The sequence below is a fragment of the Rana temporaria genome, chromosome 1, assembly GCF_905171775.1.
Source record: "Rana temporaria chromosome 1, aRanTem1.1, whole genome shotgun sequence".
Taxonomy (NCBI): Eukaryota; Metazoa; Chordata; class Amphibia; order Anura; family Ranidae; genus Rana; species Rana temporaria.
The window spans coordinates 93,997,339-94,019,434 of NC_053489.1; the positions used below are offsets into that span (position 1 = coordinate 93,997,339).

Genomic DNA, 22,096 nt, shown 5'->3' on the forward strand with positions numbered 1-22,096 from the left:
ACCCTCTGTTTGGACAGTGCTGATTGGCCCTGTACTGATCACACGCACCCTCCCAAAAAAACAAACAAAAACTCTCTATCAATAACACCAAACTGAGCATGTGTAGATTGTCCCCCAAGACTTTGTACTATCAGCAGATGGATTGGGGACTGTGGAAGAAGGGGAGGATCAGAGAGACAGGATCAAACAGCCTTTTTACACAGTGCAGAGGATTAACCCCTTAGGTTCCACAGTAAGTATAACAAGCATGCTTTACTGCATATACAGACTGATTTTACTGTTGTGGCTTCAGTTACAAGCCTGTTTAATATTCCCCAAAGTGCAAGCAATAGTTCACACCGTTGAATCATATGTGACACTGACTACAGGATTCATTTTATGATATAGGTCCATATTAGCTGAACTCCAGAGAATCTTGAGGTCTTCCTATGCAAGTGTCCAGAGGTGGTACATATGAGGGTTAGGTTAAGTTTATGAGCATGTTTTGCTTGCAGGTGAGGTGTAAGAATGACTATAATGTTAACATTATGCTGAGGGTTATGTTTAGCATTAGGGGTTGGGTCAAATTACGTGGTTAATAGGCAAAGATAAGGGTTCATTTTAGGTTTAGAATTATGGGTTAACTTACAAAGTGGCCTTTCCAGTTGGAGACAGTGTCATTGGGTGTGGAATATTGTTATGCCTCGTTTCCACTGAGCGGATCGGTTCGGTACGGTTCGGTTCGGTACGCTATTTTGGGTGTTTCCATTATGAAAGCGTGCCATAAAAGCGAACCGTACCGGACCATTCTGGGTCCTGCTTCAGATGTGGGGCCATAGAAATGGAACGGTTCCATTAGGGCGGACCTACAAATACATCTCACTGATTGGTGGACGTGCTAGGCATTTTTCCTAAATCCTGTATGGTCCCGACGTTCCGATTTGCAGTGGAAACACTCACGAGAATAGACCGGTCCATTCTAAACCGTTCCAAACATACTGACCCGAACCATTCCGTTCAGTGGAAACAAGGCATTAGTGACAGCACTATTTGAGTCCAAATACACCAGCCAAAATTATCATGGCTAAAGTGAAGGTGTACTGAGCATGTCAGATGCATCATTCTTCCTGCCCCAACAATGATGTCATGGTTCTTAAAAAGAATCTGCCTTTTTCATAAAAGTGTCTTCTGTGGCAGCGAAACTGGTTTAGTTGCCTAATCTTCACATAAAACAGCCATGAAATTTGAAACAAACTAGTTCTCATCTCAGTCACATCCATATGTGGGGCATAAGGTGCAAAGACAACCAGATTCTCATCAAAGCAAATCTGGGGTCAGAGTCTGGATATATGTAGTGCAATTCCTCAACAGTGCCCCTGAGAGACGTCTAGCAGGGCATGTTTTCCTACTTACAGGTAAGAGCAGAAATCCCTATAAATCAGGCCTCTAAAAAACTACAAGAGGTGAAAACATTACTTGTTAGCAGGCCTCTAAGGATCAGCGTTGAGTAACACTGATCAAGTAGATCAGTTTTTTAGGGTGTGCTATGTGAGAAGATTAAAAACAAAAACAAAATAAATCCAAACCCTGAGAAACAAATTGACAAAAATAATCTGCACAGTGCTTTGTCTAACTGTACGGCCTAGTAGTAAACACTTGAGTTATGGCTTCTCAACATCCAGCCTCCACTGGGGACAGGCTGTTAGCTGTGCCTGGCAAAGTGTGGCAGTTCAATTCCGGTGTGGAGGTGAATCTCTCCTTGAGCCTCCAGAGCAAAAGTGGGGTGAGCTGCTTCTGTAAACCGATGTCTGAAGGTGAACAGCAACTGTCCTTTCTGGACGTTATAGAAAGAGAGTCTTCCTTTCCTGTAGTCTAAAAGAACGCCGACCCGGACTGGAGGCTCCGTCAGGTGGACTTCACTCCAAACTTCATTGTGGAGGAACTTATACGAGAAGCTGAAAGAAGACACAAATATAACTGTATGAATTGAGAATGTGGAGGGCAGAAAAAATGAAATAGCCAATTTTGCTGAAGCAGTTAGAATATATGTAAACCTCAAGAATTAACATTTTCTATCTGCTTGGTAAGTGCAAAAAATAATGATAATACATTTCTGTAAAATCTTTTCCTTGGACTCTGTTAAGGAACACATGATGGTAAAATGGAATGAATGTATTTCCAGGCTTTGTCAGTCACTGTGGGCGTAACCCTGCAGAGTCTTCAGGGTCTGGGAGTTAGAGATGGATCACATCTCTGGACCTGTAAAGCACTCTACAGATTTGCCAAGGTGAGCGCTAAAGCAGGATTCAGTACCCAAAGCAACATTACAGACCATCCTGTGTTCCCCAATAGCATACCTCCCAACTAGTGATGGACAAACATCTGACAGGGCGGTTCGCAAACTCTAACCGCAAACTTTCTCAAATGTCCGCGAACCGCAAGTTCGCAACGGGCCCCATTGACTTTAATGGCAGGCGAACATTAAAAACCTGCAGGTTATATTTGCAGCCACAAAATACTTACTAGCTGTGCACAAATAGTTCCACAACATGGACACTGACCTACCAGAAGTATTAAGCGAAAAACCGGATACAGAAGTAAGTGTCCGCCATTACAGGCCCCAAAAATTAGCCCGCAGGCGTTCATCTGACAGCAAACAACTTTGTATTCTGTGGCTGGAGGTACATTAACCACTTCAGCCCCGGACCATTTTGCTGGTCAATGACCAGGCCACTTTTTGCGATTCGGCACTGCGCCGCTTTAACTGACAATTGCGCAGTTGTGCGACGTGGCTCCCAAACACAATTGGCATCCTTTTTTTCCCCACAAATAGAGCTTTCTTTTGGTGGTATTTGATCACCTCTGCGGTTTTTATTTTTTGCGCTATAAACAAAAATATAGCGACAATTTTGAAAAAAATATTATATTTTTTACTTTTTGCTGTAATAAATACCCCCCAAAAATAATTAAAAAACGTTTTTTTGCCTCAGCTTAAAGCGGGGGTTCACCCCAAAAAATGTTTTAACATTACATTCAGGCGAGTTTTTAGAATGACAATCGGGTGTTTTTTTTTAATTGCCGTACATACAGCGCGTCACGAGTTGCCGAAAGAAGCCGGACTGCGAGTCGGCTCTATAAGGCGCCTGCGCACCAACGTTCGGCTTCTTTCGGCAACTCGTGATGCGCTGTATGAGACGGTCGGAAGCATGTCAATCAATTAGGAACGCCCAGTCCCGCAGATTATACCCGGAAGCCGCAGTGAACATATATCTATATAACGGTATGTACGGCAACGATTTAAAAAAAAACACCCGATTGTCATTCTAAAAACTCGCCTGAATGTATTGTTAAGATTTTTTTTTTGGGTGAACCCCCGCTTTAAGCCCATACGTATTCTTCTACATATTTTTCGTAAAAACAATCGCAATAAGCGTTTATTGATTGGTTTGCGCAAAAGTTATAACGTCTACTAAATAGGGGATAGATTTATGGCATTTTTATTAATATATTTTTACTAGTAATGGCGGCGATCTGCGATTTTTATCGGTACTGCGACCTTATGGCGGACACTTCGGACACTTTTGACACATTTTTGGGACCATTGGCATTTTTATAGCGACCAGTGCTATAAAAATGCATTGATTACTGTAAAAATAGCAGGGAAGGGGTTAACACTAGGGGGCGAGGAAGGGGTTAATTATGTTCCCTAGGTGTGTTCTAACTGAAGGAGGGGGTGGGACTGACTAGGGGAAATGACAGATCGCTGTTCATACATTGTATGAACATTCGATCAGTAATTTCTCCCCCTATAACGAGCCATTGCAGGTGCCCGGCGGTGATCGCGCCCGCCGGGCACACGCATCGGCACCAGGCGCAAACAGGGGGCGCGCGTCCCTAGTGGCTGAAATGCGAAATCACGTTATATTATGTGATTTTGCGCAGCCGACCTGCCGCCGTAAAACTATGGTGGGCGGTCGGCAAGAGGTTAAACTATTCACCATATACAGAAGTAAGTGTCCGCCATAATATCGCAGTCACGAAAAAAAAACGCTGATCGCCGCCATTAGTAGTAAAAAAAAAATAATGAGTAAAAATGCAATAAAACTATCCCCTATTTTGTAAACGCTATAAATTTTGCTCAAACCAACCGATAAACGCTTACTGCGATTTTTTTTACCAAAAATATGTAGAAGGATACGTATCGGCCTAAAATGAGGAAAAAAATGTTTTTTATATATTTTTGGGGGATATTTATTATAGCAAAAAGTAAAAAATATTGCATTTTTTTCAAAATTGTCGCTCTATTTTTGTTTATAGCGCAAAAAATAAAAAACACAGAGGTGATCAAATACCACCAAAAAAAAGCTCTATTTGTGGGAAAAAAAGGACGCCAATTTTGTTTGGGAGCCACGTCGCACGACGGCGCAATTGTCAGTTAAAGCGCCGCAGTGCCGAATCGCAGAAAGGGCAAGGTCCTTTAGCTGCATTTTGGTCCGGGTCTTAAGTGGTTAAAGGAGAATTGTACAAAAAAATAAGATTGGTTAAACCCACAAGTGCTTTTTTTTTACCACTACTATTTCAATTGGCTTTTGGAATTTACAAATGCAGCAATTTAGAACTCAGATGAAAGGTTTAGCACTGCAAAACACTTTTTGATAGATAAAAAGTGCATTTTATATACACCTATATAGATCAGACCAAAATGAGGGACAGATGAGGGACAGATGAGGGACATTGTTCCAAATCAGGGACAGTCCCTCGAAATCAGGGACAGTTGGGAGCTATGCAAAGATGATAAAGAAATACCTTTTGATCATGCCAAACATCTTGTTAGCTGATACCTTCCTTTGATCTCTACCGTACCCTTATCAGTTATATTATTTTGAGGACTACAGGACCCAGATCATCTATTTTATAGACAATTAGACAGGGGGTGGCTACAGCAATCCTTCCCTGTTGTTCTAATACAGTAGGGCCAGTGAGTAATGGCATACTAGGACAGTACACACGGTTGGAATTCCCAACAACAAATGTTCGATGTGAGCTTGTTTATGCATCGGACATTTGCTGTCGGAATTTCCAACAACAAATGTTTGAGAGCTGGTTCTCAATTTTTCCGACAACAAAAGTTCTTGTCTGAAATTCCGAACGTCTGTAGACAATTCCGACGCACAAAAATCCTACGCATGTTTGGAATAAATTTTACGCATTGAACTTATTTTTTCTCGGCCCGTCGTAGTGTTGTACGTGACCGCGTTCTTGACGTTTGGAATTTCCGACAACATTTGTGTGACCGTGTGTATGCAAGTTTGAGCCAACAAGCATCTAAAAAAAATCCACGGTTTTGATGTCGGAATGCCCAATCGCGTGTATGCGGCATAAGTGTGTTACTGATAGATCACCAGTTGAAAATTAAAGTGGTATTAAATGTTCAGCTTTTTTTTAATTCAAATAACAAACATGGCATATTTACCTGCTCTGTGCAAAGGTTTTGCACAGAGCAGTCCAGATCCCTTTTTTCTCTGGGTCCCCCGCCTGGCCCTCTGTAGCATACCATTTGGGTAACCATTCGTTTGCACTGGATAGGCTTCAAGTAATGTCACTTACACAGGGAGAAGGTACTTACAATGAAAGTGTGGAAATTTTGCTTGCTGTAGCTACCCACTTAAAGCGGGGGTTCACCCTATCGACGAAAAAAAAATTTTTTTTTTTCTTTTACCTTAAAATCAGGCATTGTAGCGCGAGCTACAGTATGCCTGTCCCGAATTTTTTACCCCCGTACTCACCTTGTAGTCGTACATCGAAGATACCGGGGAATGGGCGTGCCTATGGAGACGGAGGATGATTGACGGCCGGCTCTGGCGCGTCACGCTTCTCCGGAAATAGCCGAAATAGGCTTGGTCTTCACGACGCGTGCGCATAGCCTGTGCGCAGGCGCCGTGAAGAGCCGAGACCTACTCCGGCTGTCTTCGGGGAGAGTGACGTGCCAGGGCCGGCCGTCAATCATCCTCCCTCTCCATAGGCACGCCCATTCCCCGCGGGAGCCGAAATCTACGATGTCCGATTACAAGGTGAGTCCGGGGTTAAAAAAATCGGGACAGGCATACTGTAGCTCGCGCTACAATGCCTGTCTCGATGGTAAAATGTGTCGGGGGGGGGGTGAACTACCGCTTTAAGCATGCTCTCTAAATTGATTACATATATTTAGCTGGTAATTACCTTGTGGAAGAACAAGAGCATTGCATACACCATGAAGTGCTGTCTTGTGCAGAGGTATCTTCCTCAGGGGAGGGATGAAAGGTTGCACCAACGCTGTAGGCACTGCACTCAGTTACCATCATCTCCCAGTAATGTCTCCCACTGGCTGGCAGCAGCTCCCCCAGAACTAAAGGAATTCTGTATAAAAATAAAAATAAAAAAGGTTTTTGGACTTGTATCATTTATATAGGTAGTTAATCAAAAAATGTAACCTATTGAAATGTTTTATTTATTAAAACTAGTTGTATTTTAAAGTGTGAATACCTTCATTCAGCTACCCCTCACGTTGTTGTTTTTTTAAGACATTTTTCTATTGCTGACAATTACAGGCAAACTAAGGGGACCCCCCAGACATTATATTTAAAGGAAAAAAATATATCTCTTTATATATTTTTTCACTTTTCCTGCCAATAACAGTTGGTGTCTAGCAGCAACCTTAAATATTTAATCACACAGTTATTCATTATTAGTAGCGCAGAAGTACCTTCTATTTATATTTAGAGGAATTTTTCAGTTTTATTGTTTCACTTAAAGTGGGAACCCCACTTTAAGTGAAACAATAAAAATGAAAAATTTCCCTTAAATGTAGTGCCTGGGGGTCCCCTTAGTCTGCCTGTAAAGTGGCGCATCTGTAGGATGTACAGAACATGTTGTAGCAAAAATAATATTTTGAAAGGGGGAAAAAAACGAGTCAAATCACATTTTAAATTGACTCTTGGTTGCAATTGCTGGAAACCAGCTATTGGAAAAAAAAAACGGCATGGGGTCCCCCCCAGTCCACACCAGGACCTTCGGGTCTGGTATGGGTTTAATAGGGAACCCCCCCCCAAAATCCATACCAGACCCTTATTCGGACATGTAGCCCGGCAGGTTAGGAAAGGGGGGGAAAGCGACCGCTCCACCCCTCTCCTGAACCATACTAGGCCACATGCCCTCAACATGGGGGGTGGTTGCTTTGGGGCAGGGGAGGCTCTGTCCCCATGTTGATAAGGACAAGGGCCTCATCCCCACAAGCGTGGCCGGTGGTTGTGGGGGTAAGCAGGTGGGGGGCTTATCGGAATCTTTAACAAGAGGGCCCCCAGAACCCGCTCCCCCCATGTGAAGGTATCAGGTACATAGAAACCCTACCCATTCACCAAAAAAGTGTACACAAATAATAAAAACACAGAGACTGTTTTTGACAAATCCTTTATTAAAAACAGTGTCCCTCGATGTAGATCCATCGTCAATCACGCCACCTACCACACCCATTTTTTTTTTAAATCGCTCTCGCTGACACGGATGCTCTCTGCCTACTGCAGGCTCCTCCGTTTGTCATTTCTTATATAGGTAAGGGGCATGGCCACCTGTCTACGCCACCTGGTGGCACCGCCCATCCCTTCTGACGTCACAGACCGGTGCATGCTGGGTCTGTGATGTCAGAAGGAGGGGGACAGTGCCACCAGGTGACGTAGACAGGTGGCCATGCCCCTTACCTATATAAGAAATGTGAAAAACTGTCTCTGTGTTTTTTTTACTTTTTGACACTTTTTTGTAGATGGGTTGGGGTACTATGTACCCGATACCGTTTCACATGTAGGGCTGTATCTGGGGGACCCTTGTTAAAGGGGGCTTCATGATTCTGATAAGCCAACCGCCTGCATACCCCCACAACCACTGGCCACGGTTGTGGGGAAGAGGCCCGTGTCCCCATCAACATGATGACAAGGTGCTTAGGTGCTTTGGGGTAGGGGGGCTCAGCCCCACCCCACACCAATCTCCCCATGTTGAGTGCATGTGTCATGGTATGGTTCAGGAGGGGGAAACACTTGCTTCTCCCCCCTTCCCTGACCTGCCGGCCTGCATGCTCAGAGAAGGGTCTGTTATGGATCTTGGGGGGACCCCACGCTGTTTTTTTTTAAATATTGGCGTTGCGTTCCCCTTAAAATCCATTCCCCAAGGGCCTGGTATGGACTGGGAGGGGACCCCATGCCTTTTTTTAAAAAAAAATCTATTGTTGGGCAATTGCCGGCATTCTTTACTTTACATTCATCTGTCAATGGGAAAGCCAGCTGACAGATAAGTCATGGCTGTAACCAAAAATTCATCCAAATTTATATTCGAACAAAAATGAATGGAACGTGTCTACTTGAGAATACACCATAATATTTTAGTCAAACGTAATCAGATTGGTTAAGAGAGAACTCTGGCTGATATGGGTCGCTGAATTTTGTACTACTTTTAATACTATGTTAGAGTGAACTTCTAATTCAATCAGGAAGGATTGCAAACCTTGCAAACGCTACAAATGATGCTGTTATCACTTCATTTATTTCAAATATATTTACTGCCTGGAAAGTTGATACAAACCCTGCGATTTCTCTGTCTTCAGCAATGCTGATCACAGTTCCATCTGGTGACAAGTCCAGGGCAGGGTGTGCAGTATCCCTCAGTAAGTGAAATCTAGTACCTGCATAAAAAAAAAGACTTTAGCATTCTGAACTAAATTTTCTTCACGCTTTTCTTATCAAGAATGGTAGCAATTGAAATTAGTAGGGTCACAACCAAATAAGTGACTTCTCATTTGCTCCATGGCCATAAAAAATTAAATTATGAGTGACGATAAAGAGCTTAGGAAACAATTTTGTTTACTTATCATTTTTGACGCTATGGCACACATTTTCTTATCACAAAATAAAATAAGCCAGCACTTTGAAAATCCTTAACGCTCTTTAACAGATAGAGTATGTAAAGCAATAAAGGAACTATTATATTTCATGAATTTACAGGTCTTCTTTATGAAAGTACATTGGGGGTTATTTACAAAAGGCAAATCCACCTTGCACTACAAGAGCAAAGGGCCAGATTCACAGTGGAGATACGACGGCGTATCTCCTGATACGCCGTCGTATCTCTGTTTCTATCTATGCGACTGATTCATAGAATCAGTTACGCATAGATAGCCAGAAGATCCGACAGGTGTAATTGTTTTACACTGTCGGATCTTAAGATGCAGTATCGCGGCCGCCACTGGGGGGAGTTCGCGTCGTAAACCAGCGTCGGGTATGCAAATGAGTTACGGCGATTCCCGACGGATTTTTGCTTTCGCTACATCGCCGCTAGTCTAGTTTCCTGTCGCAAAGTTAGTCGTTTTTTTTGGTGCCTTAACTTTACACAGCAATCGTATTGCTGTATAAAGTATGGCCGTCGTTCCCGCGTCGAAATTAAAAAAATAACGTCGTTTGCGTAAGCCGTCCGGGAATACGGAATTACGCTACGCGCGCCGCCGGTCGAAAAAATGACGTCACGGCGCGCAATGCATGACAGGAGTTCGGAAACAAAGCATGCGCGGTAGGTCCGGCGCGGGAGCGCGCCTAATTTAAATGGCACACGCCCATTTAAATTGGCCCGCCTTGCGCCGGCGTAGGTTTTCATTGCAAGTGCTTGGTGAATCAGGCACTTGCAAAGAAAAATTGCGGCGGTGTAACGTATCTACGATACGTTACGCCGCCGCTCTTCTATGTGAATCTGGCCCAAAGTGCTTAGAAGTGCAGTTGCTGTAAATCTGAGGGGTAGATATAAAACGAGGGGAAGCTCTGCTGATTTTATCATCCAATCATGTGAAAGCTAAAATGCTGTTTTTTATTATCCTTGCATGTCCCCATCGGATCTACAGCGACTGCACTTCCAAGTGCACTTTCAGTGCATTTTCAAGTGCACATTGCACTTGTAGTTTGCACTTCTATTGCAAAGTGGATTTTCCGTTCGTAAATAACCCCCAGTGTCTTTTCCACCTGGGTCCATTTTAGTTTGGCATGATCTACCTGCAGTTAAGGAGCATCAGGAATTCTGAAGTGCTGGCTCTTTTCATTGTGAACATTTGTAGTGCCACCACTTGCCAAGTACCTGGTTACCATTCTGGCTTTGGAGGTACATGTGTCGGATGGACTTTGTGTGTAACATCCTGCTCTTCAGGACTCAAAATTACAAGGCATTCCCAGGCCAACTAATCGTAATTTCCTTACTTTCCATTTCCAGTACCAGGTATTGTTGACAATTGCACACTCCATCACCTCCCCCACTTTCTCATGCAAGAGTGAAACATTGTGAACAATGTCTAGTCAGGCCCAGATCCCACCATTGTGAAGGCATGTGGGCGTACCCTATAGTCCTTCATACCTGGAATTATCTTGATTTTTAAGGAGTGTTGGTAAAGATCAAAGCGGAGTTAAAGTAGTGCTAAATGTTAAATAGTGGTATCAGACTTTTTACTTCTGATTAAAAAGAAATCCAATAAATCTCTCTAGTGATTGTTCTTGATTTTGGAAAACTCTGGTCAAACTTCCCAACTGCAATTTGGCCCAACCGCCAATAATTAGCCTTCACAAAAGGCAGTAGTGCTTCATTCCACCAGAGGGAGCACTCCACTCAAAGTCAAGGCCAATATTTTGTCTGGACTATAACCATGGCTGGTAGTTCACTACATTTTAATCACAATACATCAATATATAAATGAGAAGCGTATTGCATAAATGTTGCATTATCTCAGTAACACTTGTGGGCATGTACATGGATCCTGACTATGTGTATCTTTATCTCAATTGACAAAGACCATTTTTTTATACATGTATATTTTTTAAGCTATCGTAAATATTGTGAGCATGCAGAAAGAAAGACATTTACTGTACACTAATGATTGGTGAAACCATTAGGTACAACACAGTAGATTTTTTGCAAAATGGTGCCATTTTGCAAAATGCTTTGGAGCCAATTGGGAAAGGTGCAATGGCATTTAAATGGCTGCTGATGCATAGGAAAGCTTCTTTTAACTATCATGGGCCAACTCCTTTGTTATTCATATTATTCTATGTTTTTTCACAGTATGATAAAAACAGCTAAATAAATAGTAACATTAAAATATACATAAAGTGACAGTACACAACTTATGACCCACTGCATACAAAAGGAACATAAATACAAAGAAAATTAAATAACAAAGTAAATTACTGTATATACTTGAGTATAAGCCGACCCGAATATAAGCCGAGGCACCTAATTTTACCACAAAAAACTGGGAAAATGTATTTACTCAAGTATAAGTGTAGCGCCCCCTTACTTTCAGTATGGGCACTACGCTAAAGTTAGTGGGGAATAGGAGAGTTATTTTGCTCCCATTCACAATTTGTTGAAATTTGGGCTGCTGTCATTCCTGAACTGTCCTGTAGGTCAGTCTGCGCTCCAGGGGTGTTTTTCCATCCCTGGGCGACAGGTGGCGCTAGAGGGGTTCTGGCAGAGCCACTTTTCCCCAGCAGCCAATTAGAGGAGTTTTCCCTCTCTGGGCATGCTGGGGGAGGGTATATCTGTGGCAGTCGCCATTGTTCTTGGTCCTTCTTCCCGCGGGGTCAAGGTTCCAGGTGCGGCATCCACCTTCAGGGTGCGTGCATCCAATGTGTGACCCCGGCCTTCCAGGCCGGGGTCACATTCTACGCAGAGTTCTATGTTCCAGAGAGGGGCCCCAGTGACTTACTGGGTCCCCAGTTCTTTTGAAAGGATCCCAGGCTGGGTGCTGTTCGATTAGGGGGTCGGCTTCAGGAGAACCCGGAGGCAGGTTATCCAACAGGGCTTGAACGAACCAATTGGGGATCTGGTGACCGGAATGCTGACAGGTATGCTTTGCTGTCATCCGGTGACCCATGCTAAAACCTACTGGGAGGATTCGCTCAATTCGTCCATTTAGAGCAATCAAAGTAATAGGCCTGTGGCAGAGGCCCTGGAGCCAGGTCTGTGAGAGAGGCCTGTTCCTCCCAGCAATCTAAAGTGACACTTCGGCTGCCAGGCTTGTGGCAGAAGTCTGTCCGGGGGCACTTCACCCACTCTGGCTAAAGTGGCGACGAATAGAATTTGATACTACTGAGAGCAGGATTGCTCGGTTCATATCCAGGCCTGATACTGCAAAGTTCTCCCTTGCTTCATCAACCTTTTTCCCTCCCTATCTGATGTTGATGTTGGCCATGTTGGGCCTGGAAATAAAGCATTTGAAAACCATTCTTCATTGACTGGACATTCGCTCACTACTCTGTTCACCGATTACACCCTAGGCAACACTGAGGTAACTTAATACGCCGATCCCAACAATGAATCGGCTCCTGCGGGGGTAGCGCTACATAAGCCTAGGGTGTCCATCTGCATGCCTCACTGTGTCCATGTGCATGCCTCACTGTGTCCATGCCTCACTGTGCCCATGCCTCACTGTGTCCATGACTAGCCTTACGTTTACCATGGGAGTATATAGAAGGGGTGCCGGCTTTGAAAAATCGGTACTCACCAGCCGTAGGTCCCCCAGACAGCAAACCAGAGAAATTACCGTTTAACATGGGAGTCTATGGAAGGGGTGCCCGACTTTTAAAAATCGGTGCTCCCTGGCCGTTTTTTCCCCCTGACAAAAAACTGTGCACACTTATAGAGGAAGAGTGGGGCAATATGTGTGCCACGTTTGGGGTCTAGGGGACCTACGGCCGGCCAGTACCGGGTCCCCAAAATCCGGGAGATCAGGCACAAAAAGGTGACTCGAGTATAAGCCAAGGGGGGCATTTTCAGCACAAAATAATGGGCTGAAAAACTCGGCTTATACTAGTATACAGCTTATACTCGAATATATACGGTAGTGGAACTTTTACATTTTTAAGTAAATTTCACCTATGCTGCAGCTCAACAAGCAAAACACAGTTTCTGCTTTGATGAAATTTCACTTGAAATTTCACTGCCAGCAGTTTACTATGACTGTCTAAAAGCATATAACAGTGTAAATAAGATGAAGTACTTACCTTTGGTGGATATGAGAGCTGCCTCGCTCTGCTCGCTGCTTCCGAATGCATTGGCAGCTTTTACATAGAAGAAATAGTTCTCTCCTGGTTGCAGTGAAACTCTCAGCTGCTGATCCTTAATACCAGATACAGACCTGCAAAGTATAACCAAACCAGAAAGTGGCACGCTTACTAGAGAGAACATCTATTCAGACCCCTAACTCATGACTAAGAACAAATTACTTATCAGGATATGTACTGGGGTTGATTTACTAACGGCAAAAAGACTGCACTTTGAAAAGTGCAGTTGCTCCAGAGCTTAGCAAATGAGGTAAAGCTTCACTTTGCAAAGAATACCCAATCAGGTGCAAGGTAAATTTAAAGGGATTAAACTTTACCTCATTCACTAAGCTCTGGAGCAACTGCTTTTGTAGAGTGCAACTGCACTTTGCAAAGTGCATAGTCTATTTGCCTTTAGAAATCAACCCCACTGTTTCATTCTACAGCATCTTCTTCTGATCTTGTTTAGTGCCCCTATACAGTGAAGACATTTATTTTAAATCTGCCCACGTATGCTCCAAACCATTTGTACAGGTTAAAGCGGAGGTCCACCCAAATTTTTTTTATTTAAAATTCAGCAGCTACAAATATTGCAGCTGCTGACTTAAAAAAAATAGACACTTTCCTGTCCATCGCGCCCGCGATGTCGGCAGCCGAGGCCGAGCAATCGCTCGTCTCTCGGCTGCCCCCCCCCCCCCCGCCATCCTTGTCGAGGGAATCAGGAAGTGAAGAGTTGCGGCTTCACTGCCCCCAGGGCCGGATTCCAGACAAGGCCAACAAGGCCAGGCCTCGGGGTGGCAGTGGGTGCAGGGGCGGCAATGCAGCCGAGAGGAGAGGACACTTTCATTTCCGGAGTCCCCCCCGTCATGTCACGGATGGTGAGAGGAGAGAAAACAGAGGGAAGAGGAGGCCATCTCAATGTAATTTTCGGCAGCAGCACCCCCCAATGATCAATGTAATTTTTGGCAGCAACATCCCCCCCGGTTCTCAATGTCATATTCGGCAGAAGCACCCCCCCCTGCTTCCCAGTGTCCTGCCGAAAAAGTCCCCTGGCGAATAATGTCCCCCCTGTACTGCGCAGGCGGGGGCGGCATTGAAGGACCCGGCCTTGGGGCGGCAAAGGGAGTAAATCCGGGCCTGACTGCCCCGTTCCCTACTGCGCATGCGCGATCTGCGCAGCGTGCCCTCACCGGTCCCCGCTGTCTCCTGGGACCAGTGTGTTTCCCAGAAGACAGCGGGGGTGACGCGAAGAGGCATTATTTCTGCGGCAGTCTTTTCCTGGAAGTGGGTGCAAATACCTGTATTATACAGGTATCTGCACCCCCCCCCCCCCCACCTGAAAGGTGCCAAATGTAACACCGGAGGGGGGAGGGTTTACGAAAAGCGGAGGTTCCCTTTTTGTGTGGACCTCCACTTTAAGGAAGAACTGTGAAAAAATCCAAATGTGTGTGGGTTCACATAAGATTCATAAAATGTGGATGAGAATATGTGAAACAATGGTTTGGTAAATTTGAAACTTTGTTATTAGATGTAACAGATTGTAAAACTGGCACAATCTCTATATATATATATATTACCATTTCAATGGGTGCAGACTGTCTGCTGCCAGGGTCAAACCTCCATACGAGTTCACATACTTAACAAATACCCTGTGTACCTACATACAGCTGCATTCTATAAAAATATTTTTTATGGTTAACTATAGACAGCAGCTCTGGCTCTAGAGGAACCATATGGCCGGCCCAGGTACCGAAGTGCAGGAGGCCTTAAGCCCCATACACACTATTAGATTTTCTGCAGATTTTTGTCTTCAGTTTTACCAAAACCATAAAATATGAGGTCAAACCTTTAGAGTTTTAATTTGTATGCAGTCAGGCAGGCTCTAGCACTACATGGTTTTGGTAAATCTGAACACAAAAATCTGCAGGATATTGAATAGTGTGTAATGGGTCTTAGGCTGGGTTCACACTTGTCCGACAAACGCTCCGACATTAGGAGCTCATGTCGCATGACGTGTGAAAATCAATGTCTCCCTATGAGAGCTGTCTTAACTGGTCCCACACAAGTCGGTCCGACTTTGAAAATGCTCCCTGTACTACTTTGGTCCGACATTGATCCTACTTCAGGCCCATTGAATATCATTGAAGTCGGATCAAATTAGGACCCTTGTCCTTACCATCCGACTTTTGACATCCGACATGGTGATTACAGCAGCAGTAAAGGGAATTTATCTCACACTGGGATTGTTTTGATTGGTCAAAGAACAAGTCAGACTATCACAAAGTCGGATCAAAGTAGTATCCTGTTCATGAAAGTCGGATGGATGTAGGACCAATGTAGGACTGACTTAGCAGAGAAAAGTAAGATGAAAGTCGTATCACTGTCGTGTCGTATCAGTGTGAACCTAGCCTTAGGCCGGGTTCACACTGGTACAACACGACATCCGACTTTTATGAACAGGATACTACTTTGATCTGAATTTGTGATAGTCTGACTTGTTCTTTGACCAATCAAAACAATCCCACTGTGTGATAAATTCCTTTTACTGCTGCTCAGGGTGGGTCCTTCCAGCGGTGCCACAGCTCCCAGACAGTGTCATGTGCCTCCAACCGGTCTCGCAATCTGGCGGTCATTTTCTCCATAGTCTCCACGTCCTTGATCCTGGCGTATAGGGCCTCAGGGGAGGGGGAGAGCGGCATTTCCAATGCAACACCACTAAGCATCTTGCTGCCGTAAGGATGTGTCGGGACAGTTTCCTATACGGGGACGGGAGCTTTGGCGAAGAAAGACCCAGGAGGAAATATTTTGGGGTGGAGGGAATCTGTCTGTCTAGAAGTCCTTCCAGCAACTGCCGGACCGAGTCCCAGAAAGAGACTATCAGCAGGCAGCTCCAGTAAATATGGAGGAGGGTACCCCTAGCCCCAAGGCAACGCCAGCAGCGGTCCGAACTAGAGGGGTAGATGGCGTGAAGGACGTCCGGGGTCATGTACCAGAAGCACAATATTTTATAGGTATTTTCTTTATATAGCGTGCAAATACAACTTTTTGCTGCATGTGTCCAGATCCCACGGCAATGTTCCAGGGGGATCTCCTCACCAAGAGCCTTTTCCCATTTAATCATGTACACATGCTTGCCCTTTACCTCCATGTGCCAGGCATTCAGTATAGCGTATATCCCTGAAATCAATCCCCTCTGGGCGTAGCCCGCCAGAATCATGCGTTCAAATTGGGTCGGGGGAGCAAATTTGGTGCTATCGTTAAGGCATATTGGCGTATTTAGAGATACCAGTAGAATTCCTGTCTCGGGAGGTAATATTGGGTCTGTAGCTCGGCAAAGGGGCGTAATCTAAGGGTCAGAGGGTCCACCAGGTTGCCAAAGTGAAAGAGATTCTGTGAAGTCCACGGAAAAGACATTCGGTGGGTGAGGCTGTCTGGCACCTTGGGGTTGCAGGCAAAGGAGGTCAGGAGCGAGCTGTCAGAGGTTAGCTTATGTTGGGGTATCAACTTGCGCCACAGCCGCCGGAGTACCGACACCGGGCCAAGCATACGTTCGGGGTCTACCTCCGCATTTGCACTCCACAGTAGATTGTTAAGATGGACCGGGGCTAGCCATAATTTCTCAATTTCCATCCACTTATTATATGAACGTAATGTAAACCAGGATGCAACGGCCTGAAGCTGGGCTGCTTGGTAATACCTAATAAGGTCAGGAAAAGCCAGACCTCCATCCGATCGGGGGGACCGTTAGGACCGAGCGCGGTATCCTATGACGCTTGTAATTCCAGGTGAACTGCAACAGGTTCGTCTGGAGTTTTCTCAGGTAGGCGTACGGACTGGGATGGGCAGTGTTTTGAACAGATGTAGGACCTTCGGAAGGACAGTCATTTTTACCGACGCCACTCTCCCAGGAGGGATATATGATGTTTTTTCCACTGTAGGAGAAGGGCTCTAATGAAGCAGAAAAGGGGGGGGGGAATTTTCCTGATAGAGTGTGCCAAATCTGGGAGTAATGTATATTCCCAAGTACTTCAGGGCAGTAGTCTTCTAAGTGTAGGGGAAGTACGTTTGCAAGTGGGCCACCTCGCTCGCAGGCGTATTAAGTAGGAGCGCTTCTGATTTGAATGCATTAATTTTATAACCCGAGAGAGCGCCATATCGATCGAGCTCCGCACGTAGATTCGGGAGGGACGTTCTAGGCTGGGTCAGGGTTAAAATGACATTGTCAGCGAATAGTGAGATTTTAAACTCCCGGGGCCGGATTCATGTAGCTCTGCGGATCTTTAGATCCGCTAGATCTACCTGGTTTATGATCCGCCGGTGCAATTTAGCGAGGCAAGTGCATGATTCATAAAGCACTTACCTCGCAAACTGCACCTTTGGATCGTAACTCCCCCCGGCGGAATGCAAATTCCGCGGCTAGGGGGAGTGTACAATTTAAATCAGGCGCGTTCCTGCGCCGATTTAACTGCGCATGCGCCGCCGCGAAAAAGCCCAGTGCGCATGCTCCAAATGACGTCGCTAGGGCGTCATTGTTTGCGGCGGGTACGTCGATTGCGGCCATCGGTATTCCCGATCGCGTTACGCAAACAACGTAAAAAATGTAAAACTCGTGCGGGAACGTCGGCCATACTTAACATTAGCTACCCCTCATAGAAGCAGGGGTAGCTATCCGCCGGAAAAAGCCGAACGCAAACGACGTAGAAAACGAGCGACGGGCGGGCGTACGGATGTGAATCGGCGGTTTTCCTCATTTGCATATGCGACGGGTAAAAAAAAACGACGACACCTAGCGGCCGGCAGGAGATTACAGCCTAAGATTCGACTGGTGTAAGTCACTTACACCAGTCGGATCAAAGGGAGATCTATGCGGAACTGATTCTTATGAATCAGTCGCATAGCTCCGACCGTCGGATCTCACAGATCCGACCGTCGGGTCTCACAGATACGACGGCGGATCAGGAGATCTGCCGGCGTATCTATTGATGAATCTGGCCCATGGTCTCTAACCATAATGCCCTTGATGTTTGTGTTCCCTCGGATAGTGGCGGCCAGGGGTTCTACACACAGTGCTAATAGCAGGGAGGACAACGGACAGCCTTGCCTAGTGCCATTAGTCACCGGGAACGAGGGTGAAATAGCGAAGGGAGTTTTAACTTGGGAGGAGGGGTTTTCGTATAGGTGCCGAATCGCTGGCATAAAGGGTCCCCGAAATCCTACATGGCGTAACGTGGCGAACAGGAAGGGCCACCCCAGGTGATCAAAGGCCTTTTCTGCGTCCAGGTAGGAGGGACTGCAGGTCCTCCCTGTTCGCCACCTCCACCAGATCAACTATTTTCCTGGTGTTGTCCCCCGTTTGGCGGAGCGGGACAAAGCCCACCTGATCTTTATGGATAAGCGAAGGGAGGATCGTGTTCAGGCGGACAGAGAGTAATTTAGTAAAAATTTTGAGATCCGAATTCAGGAGGGCAATAGGTCTATAATTGGCACAGGAGGGATGGGTCCTTATCCGGCTTGGGTATCACCGTGATGAATGAGCGATGCATGTCTACAGGAATGGGGGTATCGTGGAGGAATGTGTTAAACAGTTTGCACCTATAGGGGAGCAGTATAGGGTGAAATGCCTTATAGTACTCATAAGGGAAGCCATCCTGCCTCTGGGCCTTGCTAGAGGCTAGGGATTTAATAGTGGACTCTAGTTCCTCTTCTGTAATCGGGGCATTAAGGGAGGTCAGGTGCTCCGGCTGTAGCCGGGATGTCGCACTATGCTCAAGGTAGTGGTTCATGCGTTGGGCGACACCGGGGGGGGGGGGGCTGCTCGGGATGTCAGGATTATTATAGAGATGTGTGTAAAACTCTGCGAACGAGTGGGCTATCTCTCTCGGATGTGTGACTATAGTTCTTGAGACAGTTTTGATTTGGTGAGGCGTCGAGGCTTGGGTGCTGTCTCGCAGCTTCCTAGCCAGGAGGGAGTGGGCCTTGTTCCCCTTATCGCAGAACAACTGCCGTAGTCTGACTGAGGCTTTTTCCACCCGGTCCATTGCTAGGTCACTCAGGGTCGCATGCAGGGAGGTGATCTTTTTAAGGAGCGCCAGGGTGGGAGAGCTCTGCAACCTGCCCTCCAACACTTTAAGCTCCCCCTCTGTCCGCACCCTCAGGGCCTGTGTGTCTCTCTTCATGGTGGCCGACAGGGCTAAACATTTGCCTCGTATCACCGCTTTATGGGCTTCCCACAATGTGGGAGGTGCCGTGTCTGGCGTGTCCTTTTACGCAAAGTAATACTTCATGGTGGACTCTAATTCGGACTTCGAGGGGGGATGCTGTAGAAGAAATGTATTCAGCCGCCAAGTACATGGCCTGCTGATGGGAGCGCCCAACAGTTTTTTTTTAATAATATTTGATGACTTATATTTTATACATAATGGGGCCAATCTCAAAGCTGTTTGGCTGATCTCTCTCCTCAATACATCTTAGAAAGGTGGTTGGTGAATGATTAGATTGTTGGATATTTGAAGCCTATGACAAGCAGCAAGTATTACCTGAGCCCCTCTCCCTCGGAGGAGTACTGCTTGCACCACTCCAAAGTGAAGGTGTCTGTGGATTCTGGATGAGCAGTGCTCCATCTGATTACAGCAGTGTTCCAGCACACTGTGCACTCCTCTGCTTTAATCATCGGGGTGGAAGGAGCTGCCAACAGAAAGAAGAGCTGTTCAGCAACTTGGCCTACGGTTCTTGCATGAAAACTCCATTTACATTCATATAAAACTCAATGGACAACTAAACCAAAACTAGCAATTCACAGAAATTGTAAAACACCAAATGCTAATGCTACCCAGGAACATGATATTACAAAAATGTGTGTTTTTTTTTTAAGTAACTTAATTTGTAAAAGAAAGTTGTGTCCATGCATGGCTTTCCAGCCCTGTTTCTTCCTTTTGTTAAAAGCGATCACATTATGGCAGTAGGTGGAACAGAAGCTGGAAGCTGTGCAATAGGCTGGTTTCATATATGTGCCAGCATGCAGTCAACTAGCAGTCTGCATGTCCTGGGTGACAACACTGCTCCTGCAGAGGTGCAGGCTCTGTTAGTGTTGTCACCCTAGAAAGGAGACAATGTACTGGCAGGATCAATTAGAGGGAAAAAGTTTGCAGAAGTTAACAAACACTCACCTTCCACTACCAGGTTACCAGGCATTTTTTGGTGTTTTACGCACACTGATGTTCTGCTTAATGCACGTTGTGAACGACAATTAGTAAAGTCTTCCAATAAATACAAAGATAATTCATTTTAGAGATGAGAACCAGGAAGTTCACCTTACTACAGTGTATAGGGTGTCACTGGGACAGGAAGTGAGGGGAAATCTCCCCAACAGCAACAAAAATCTGGTAGAGGATCTAACTCTTCTTCCCACTTCCAAAGCCTGGGAGGAAAAATATAGGAAAGCGTTTTTCTTCTAGACATGGTAGACTCCTCTTCTGATCACCTGTAACTCTGAGTTCTCGCGGGCGCACTCCTGTGATACAGCCAGCGGTCATAGCCACTCACTGTATCACTCGACCCGCTCCCCCTGGCGCCGCATCATTGGATGTGATTGACAGCAGCGCGAGCCAATGGCTGCACTGCTTTCAATCCATCCACTGTAACCAATCAACGGCCAGGCTGATTGGCGAAGAGGATGTCGGGGGCAAGCGCGGGACTTTCGAGGCATCAGGTAAGTAAAACAGGGGGCTGGGGGGGGGGGGGGCGGGATTTTTGGATGTTTTTTCACCCAAATGCATATAATACATTAAGATGAAAAAACATTTACCTTTACAACCCCTTTAAGGTGCTTTGGAAGTGCTGCCTATTATTTTCTATGGGCAGAGGCATTTTGGGAGCGCTATTTATAGCGTTCCCAACCCGCTCCAAAGATGCTGCTTGCAGGACTTTTTCTAATGTCCCGCAAGCGCACCGCCCGAGTGTGAAAGCACACATTGCAATGAATGGGAGACGGTTTTCATGGGCTTTTCAGAGGCTATTTCTAGCGATAAAACGCCTGAAACTGCCTCAGTGTGAAAGGGGCCTCACTATTAGATGCTGCTGAATTTTAACCAATGAATTTGAAGAGGACCATAGCTGGACTGCAGCATTTTTTGGTTTCTGTGACTTTATGATTTTAGCACAATGACAATGTTTCCTGGGTAGCATTAGCAGTGTTACCCATGGTTTGTCTTTACTACATCAACAGTCAACAAAACAGTTACAGAAACACGAGTGTAAAAGTAACATCATGTGTTATGGTATAGATACTGTCACCAAAGGCCAGGAATCACGCTAAGGAATTATATAACGCTCACAAAAGCTTTTGGAAATGAGGAAAGACCCCGGGACAGATAACATTACAGCTTGAAGTCTGAAATTCATCTTGCTGTAAATGCTCGGAGGAATTTGTGTCTGCTGGCCAAACAGAGGTGCTAAGCTTTCATACTCCCCATTGCAGTATCTGATAAACAAAAGTATCGGATGTTAGCCAACAATCAGGGAGACTTTTGTTTTTTCATTGTCCTGCCAAAAGTTCCTGTCAGACGTTTTGTATTTCTTGGATCAAAGGATGAAAAAAATAATAGAGCTCAGTGCTCAAATGCGTTATCATTTTGAATGGCACACCAAACACACCCAAAACTTTGTGCTTTGTCCAGTTCTAGATGCATTATGCCACACTGGCAGTCTATGTAAAATGAATGGGCCACCTTAGCACAAAGCATGCTTGCATGCAGCATACCACATGTTAAAATGCATGCAGCAAATGGCTGCAATAGTGAGAAAGGGCTCTTAAAAGGGTTGCAACCACTTTAGTTTTTTAAATATTTTTTCAATGTAGATTTGGTTGTGATGAAGTTGTGCAAATTTTTTTTTTAGGGCAAACTATAATGTTACGGTCACTTTTAGCTAAAGTTAAAGAAAAATACTTTTTCTTTTACTATTTCTGTAAATTATTCATTATATAAAAATGTAATTTTGGATACATACATGGCACTGGT

General features: G+C 45.3%; 1 protein-coding gene across 1 annotated transcript in view; it reads right to left on the reverse strand.

Moving 5' to 3' along the window:
* Positions 1-886: 886 nt before the first annotated feature.
* The window catches only part of CMYA5 (cardiomyopathy associated 5), a 92,773-nt gene continuing 71,563 nt past the window's right edge, over positions 887-22,096 (reverse strand). The window contains exons 10-14 of the mRNA XM_040340580.1: positions 19,616-19,763; positions 13,041-13,174; positions 8,587-8,686; positions 6,199-6,375; positions 887-1,934 (exon numbers count right to left, since the gene is read on the reverse strand). Coding sequence (XP_040196514.1) covers positions 1,682-1,934; positions 6,199-6,375; positions 8,587-8,686; positions 13,041-13,174; positions 19,616-19,763 — 812 coding nt within the window. The 3' untranslated portion in view covers positions 887-1,681. The remainder of the gene's footprint in view (positions 1,935-6,198; positions 6,376-8,586; positions 8,687-13,040; positions 13,175-19,615; positions 19,764-22,096) is intronic.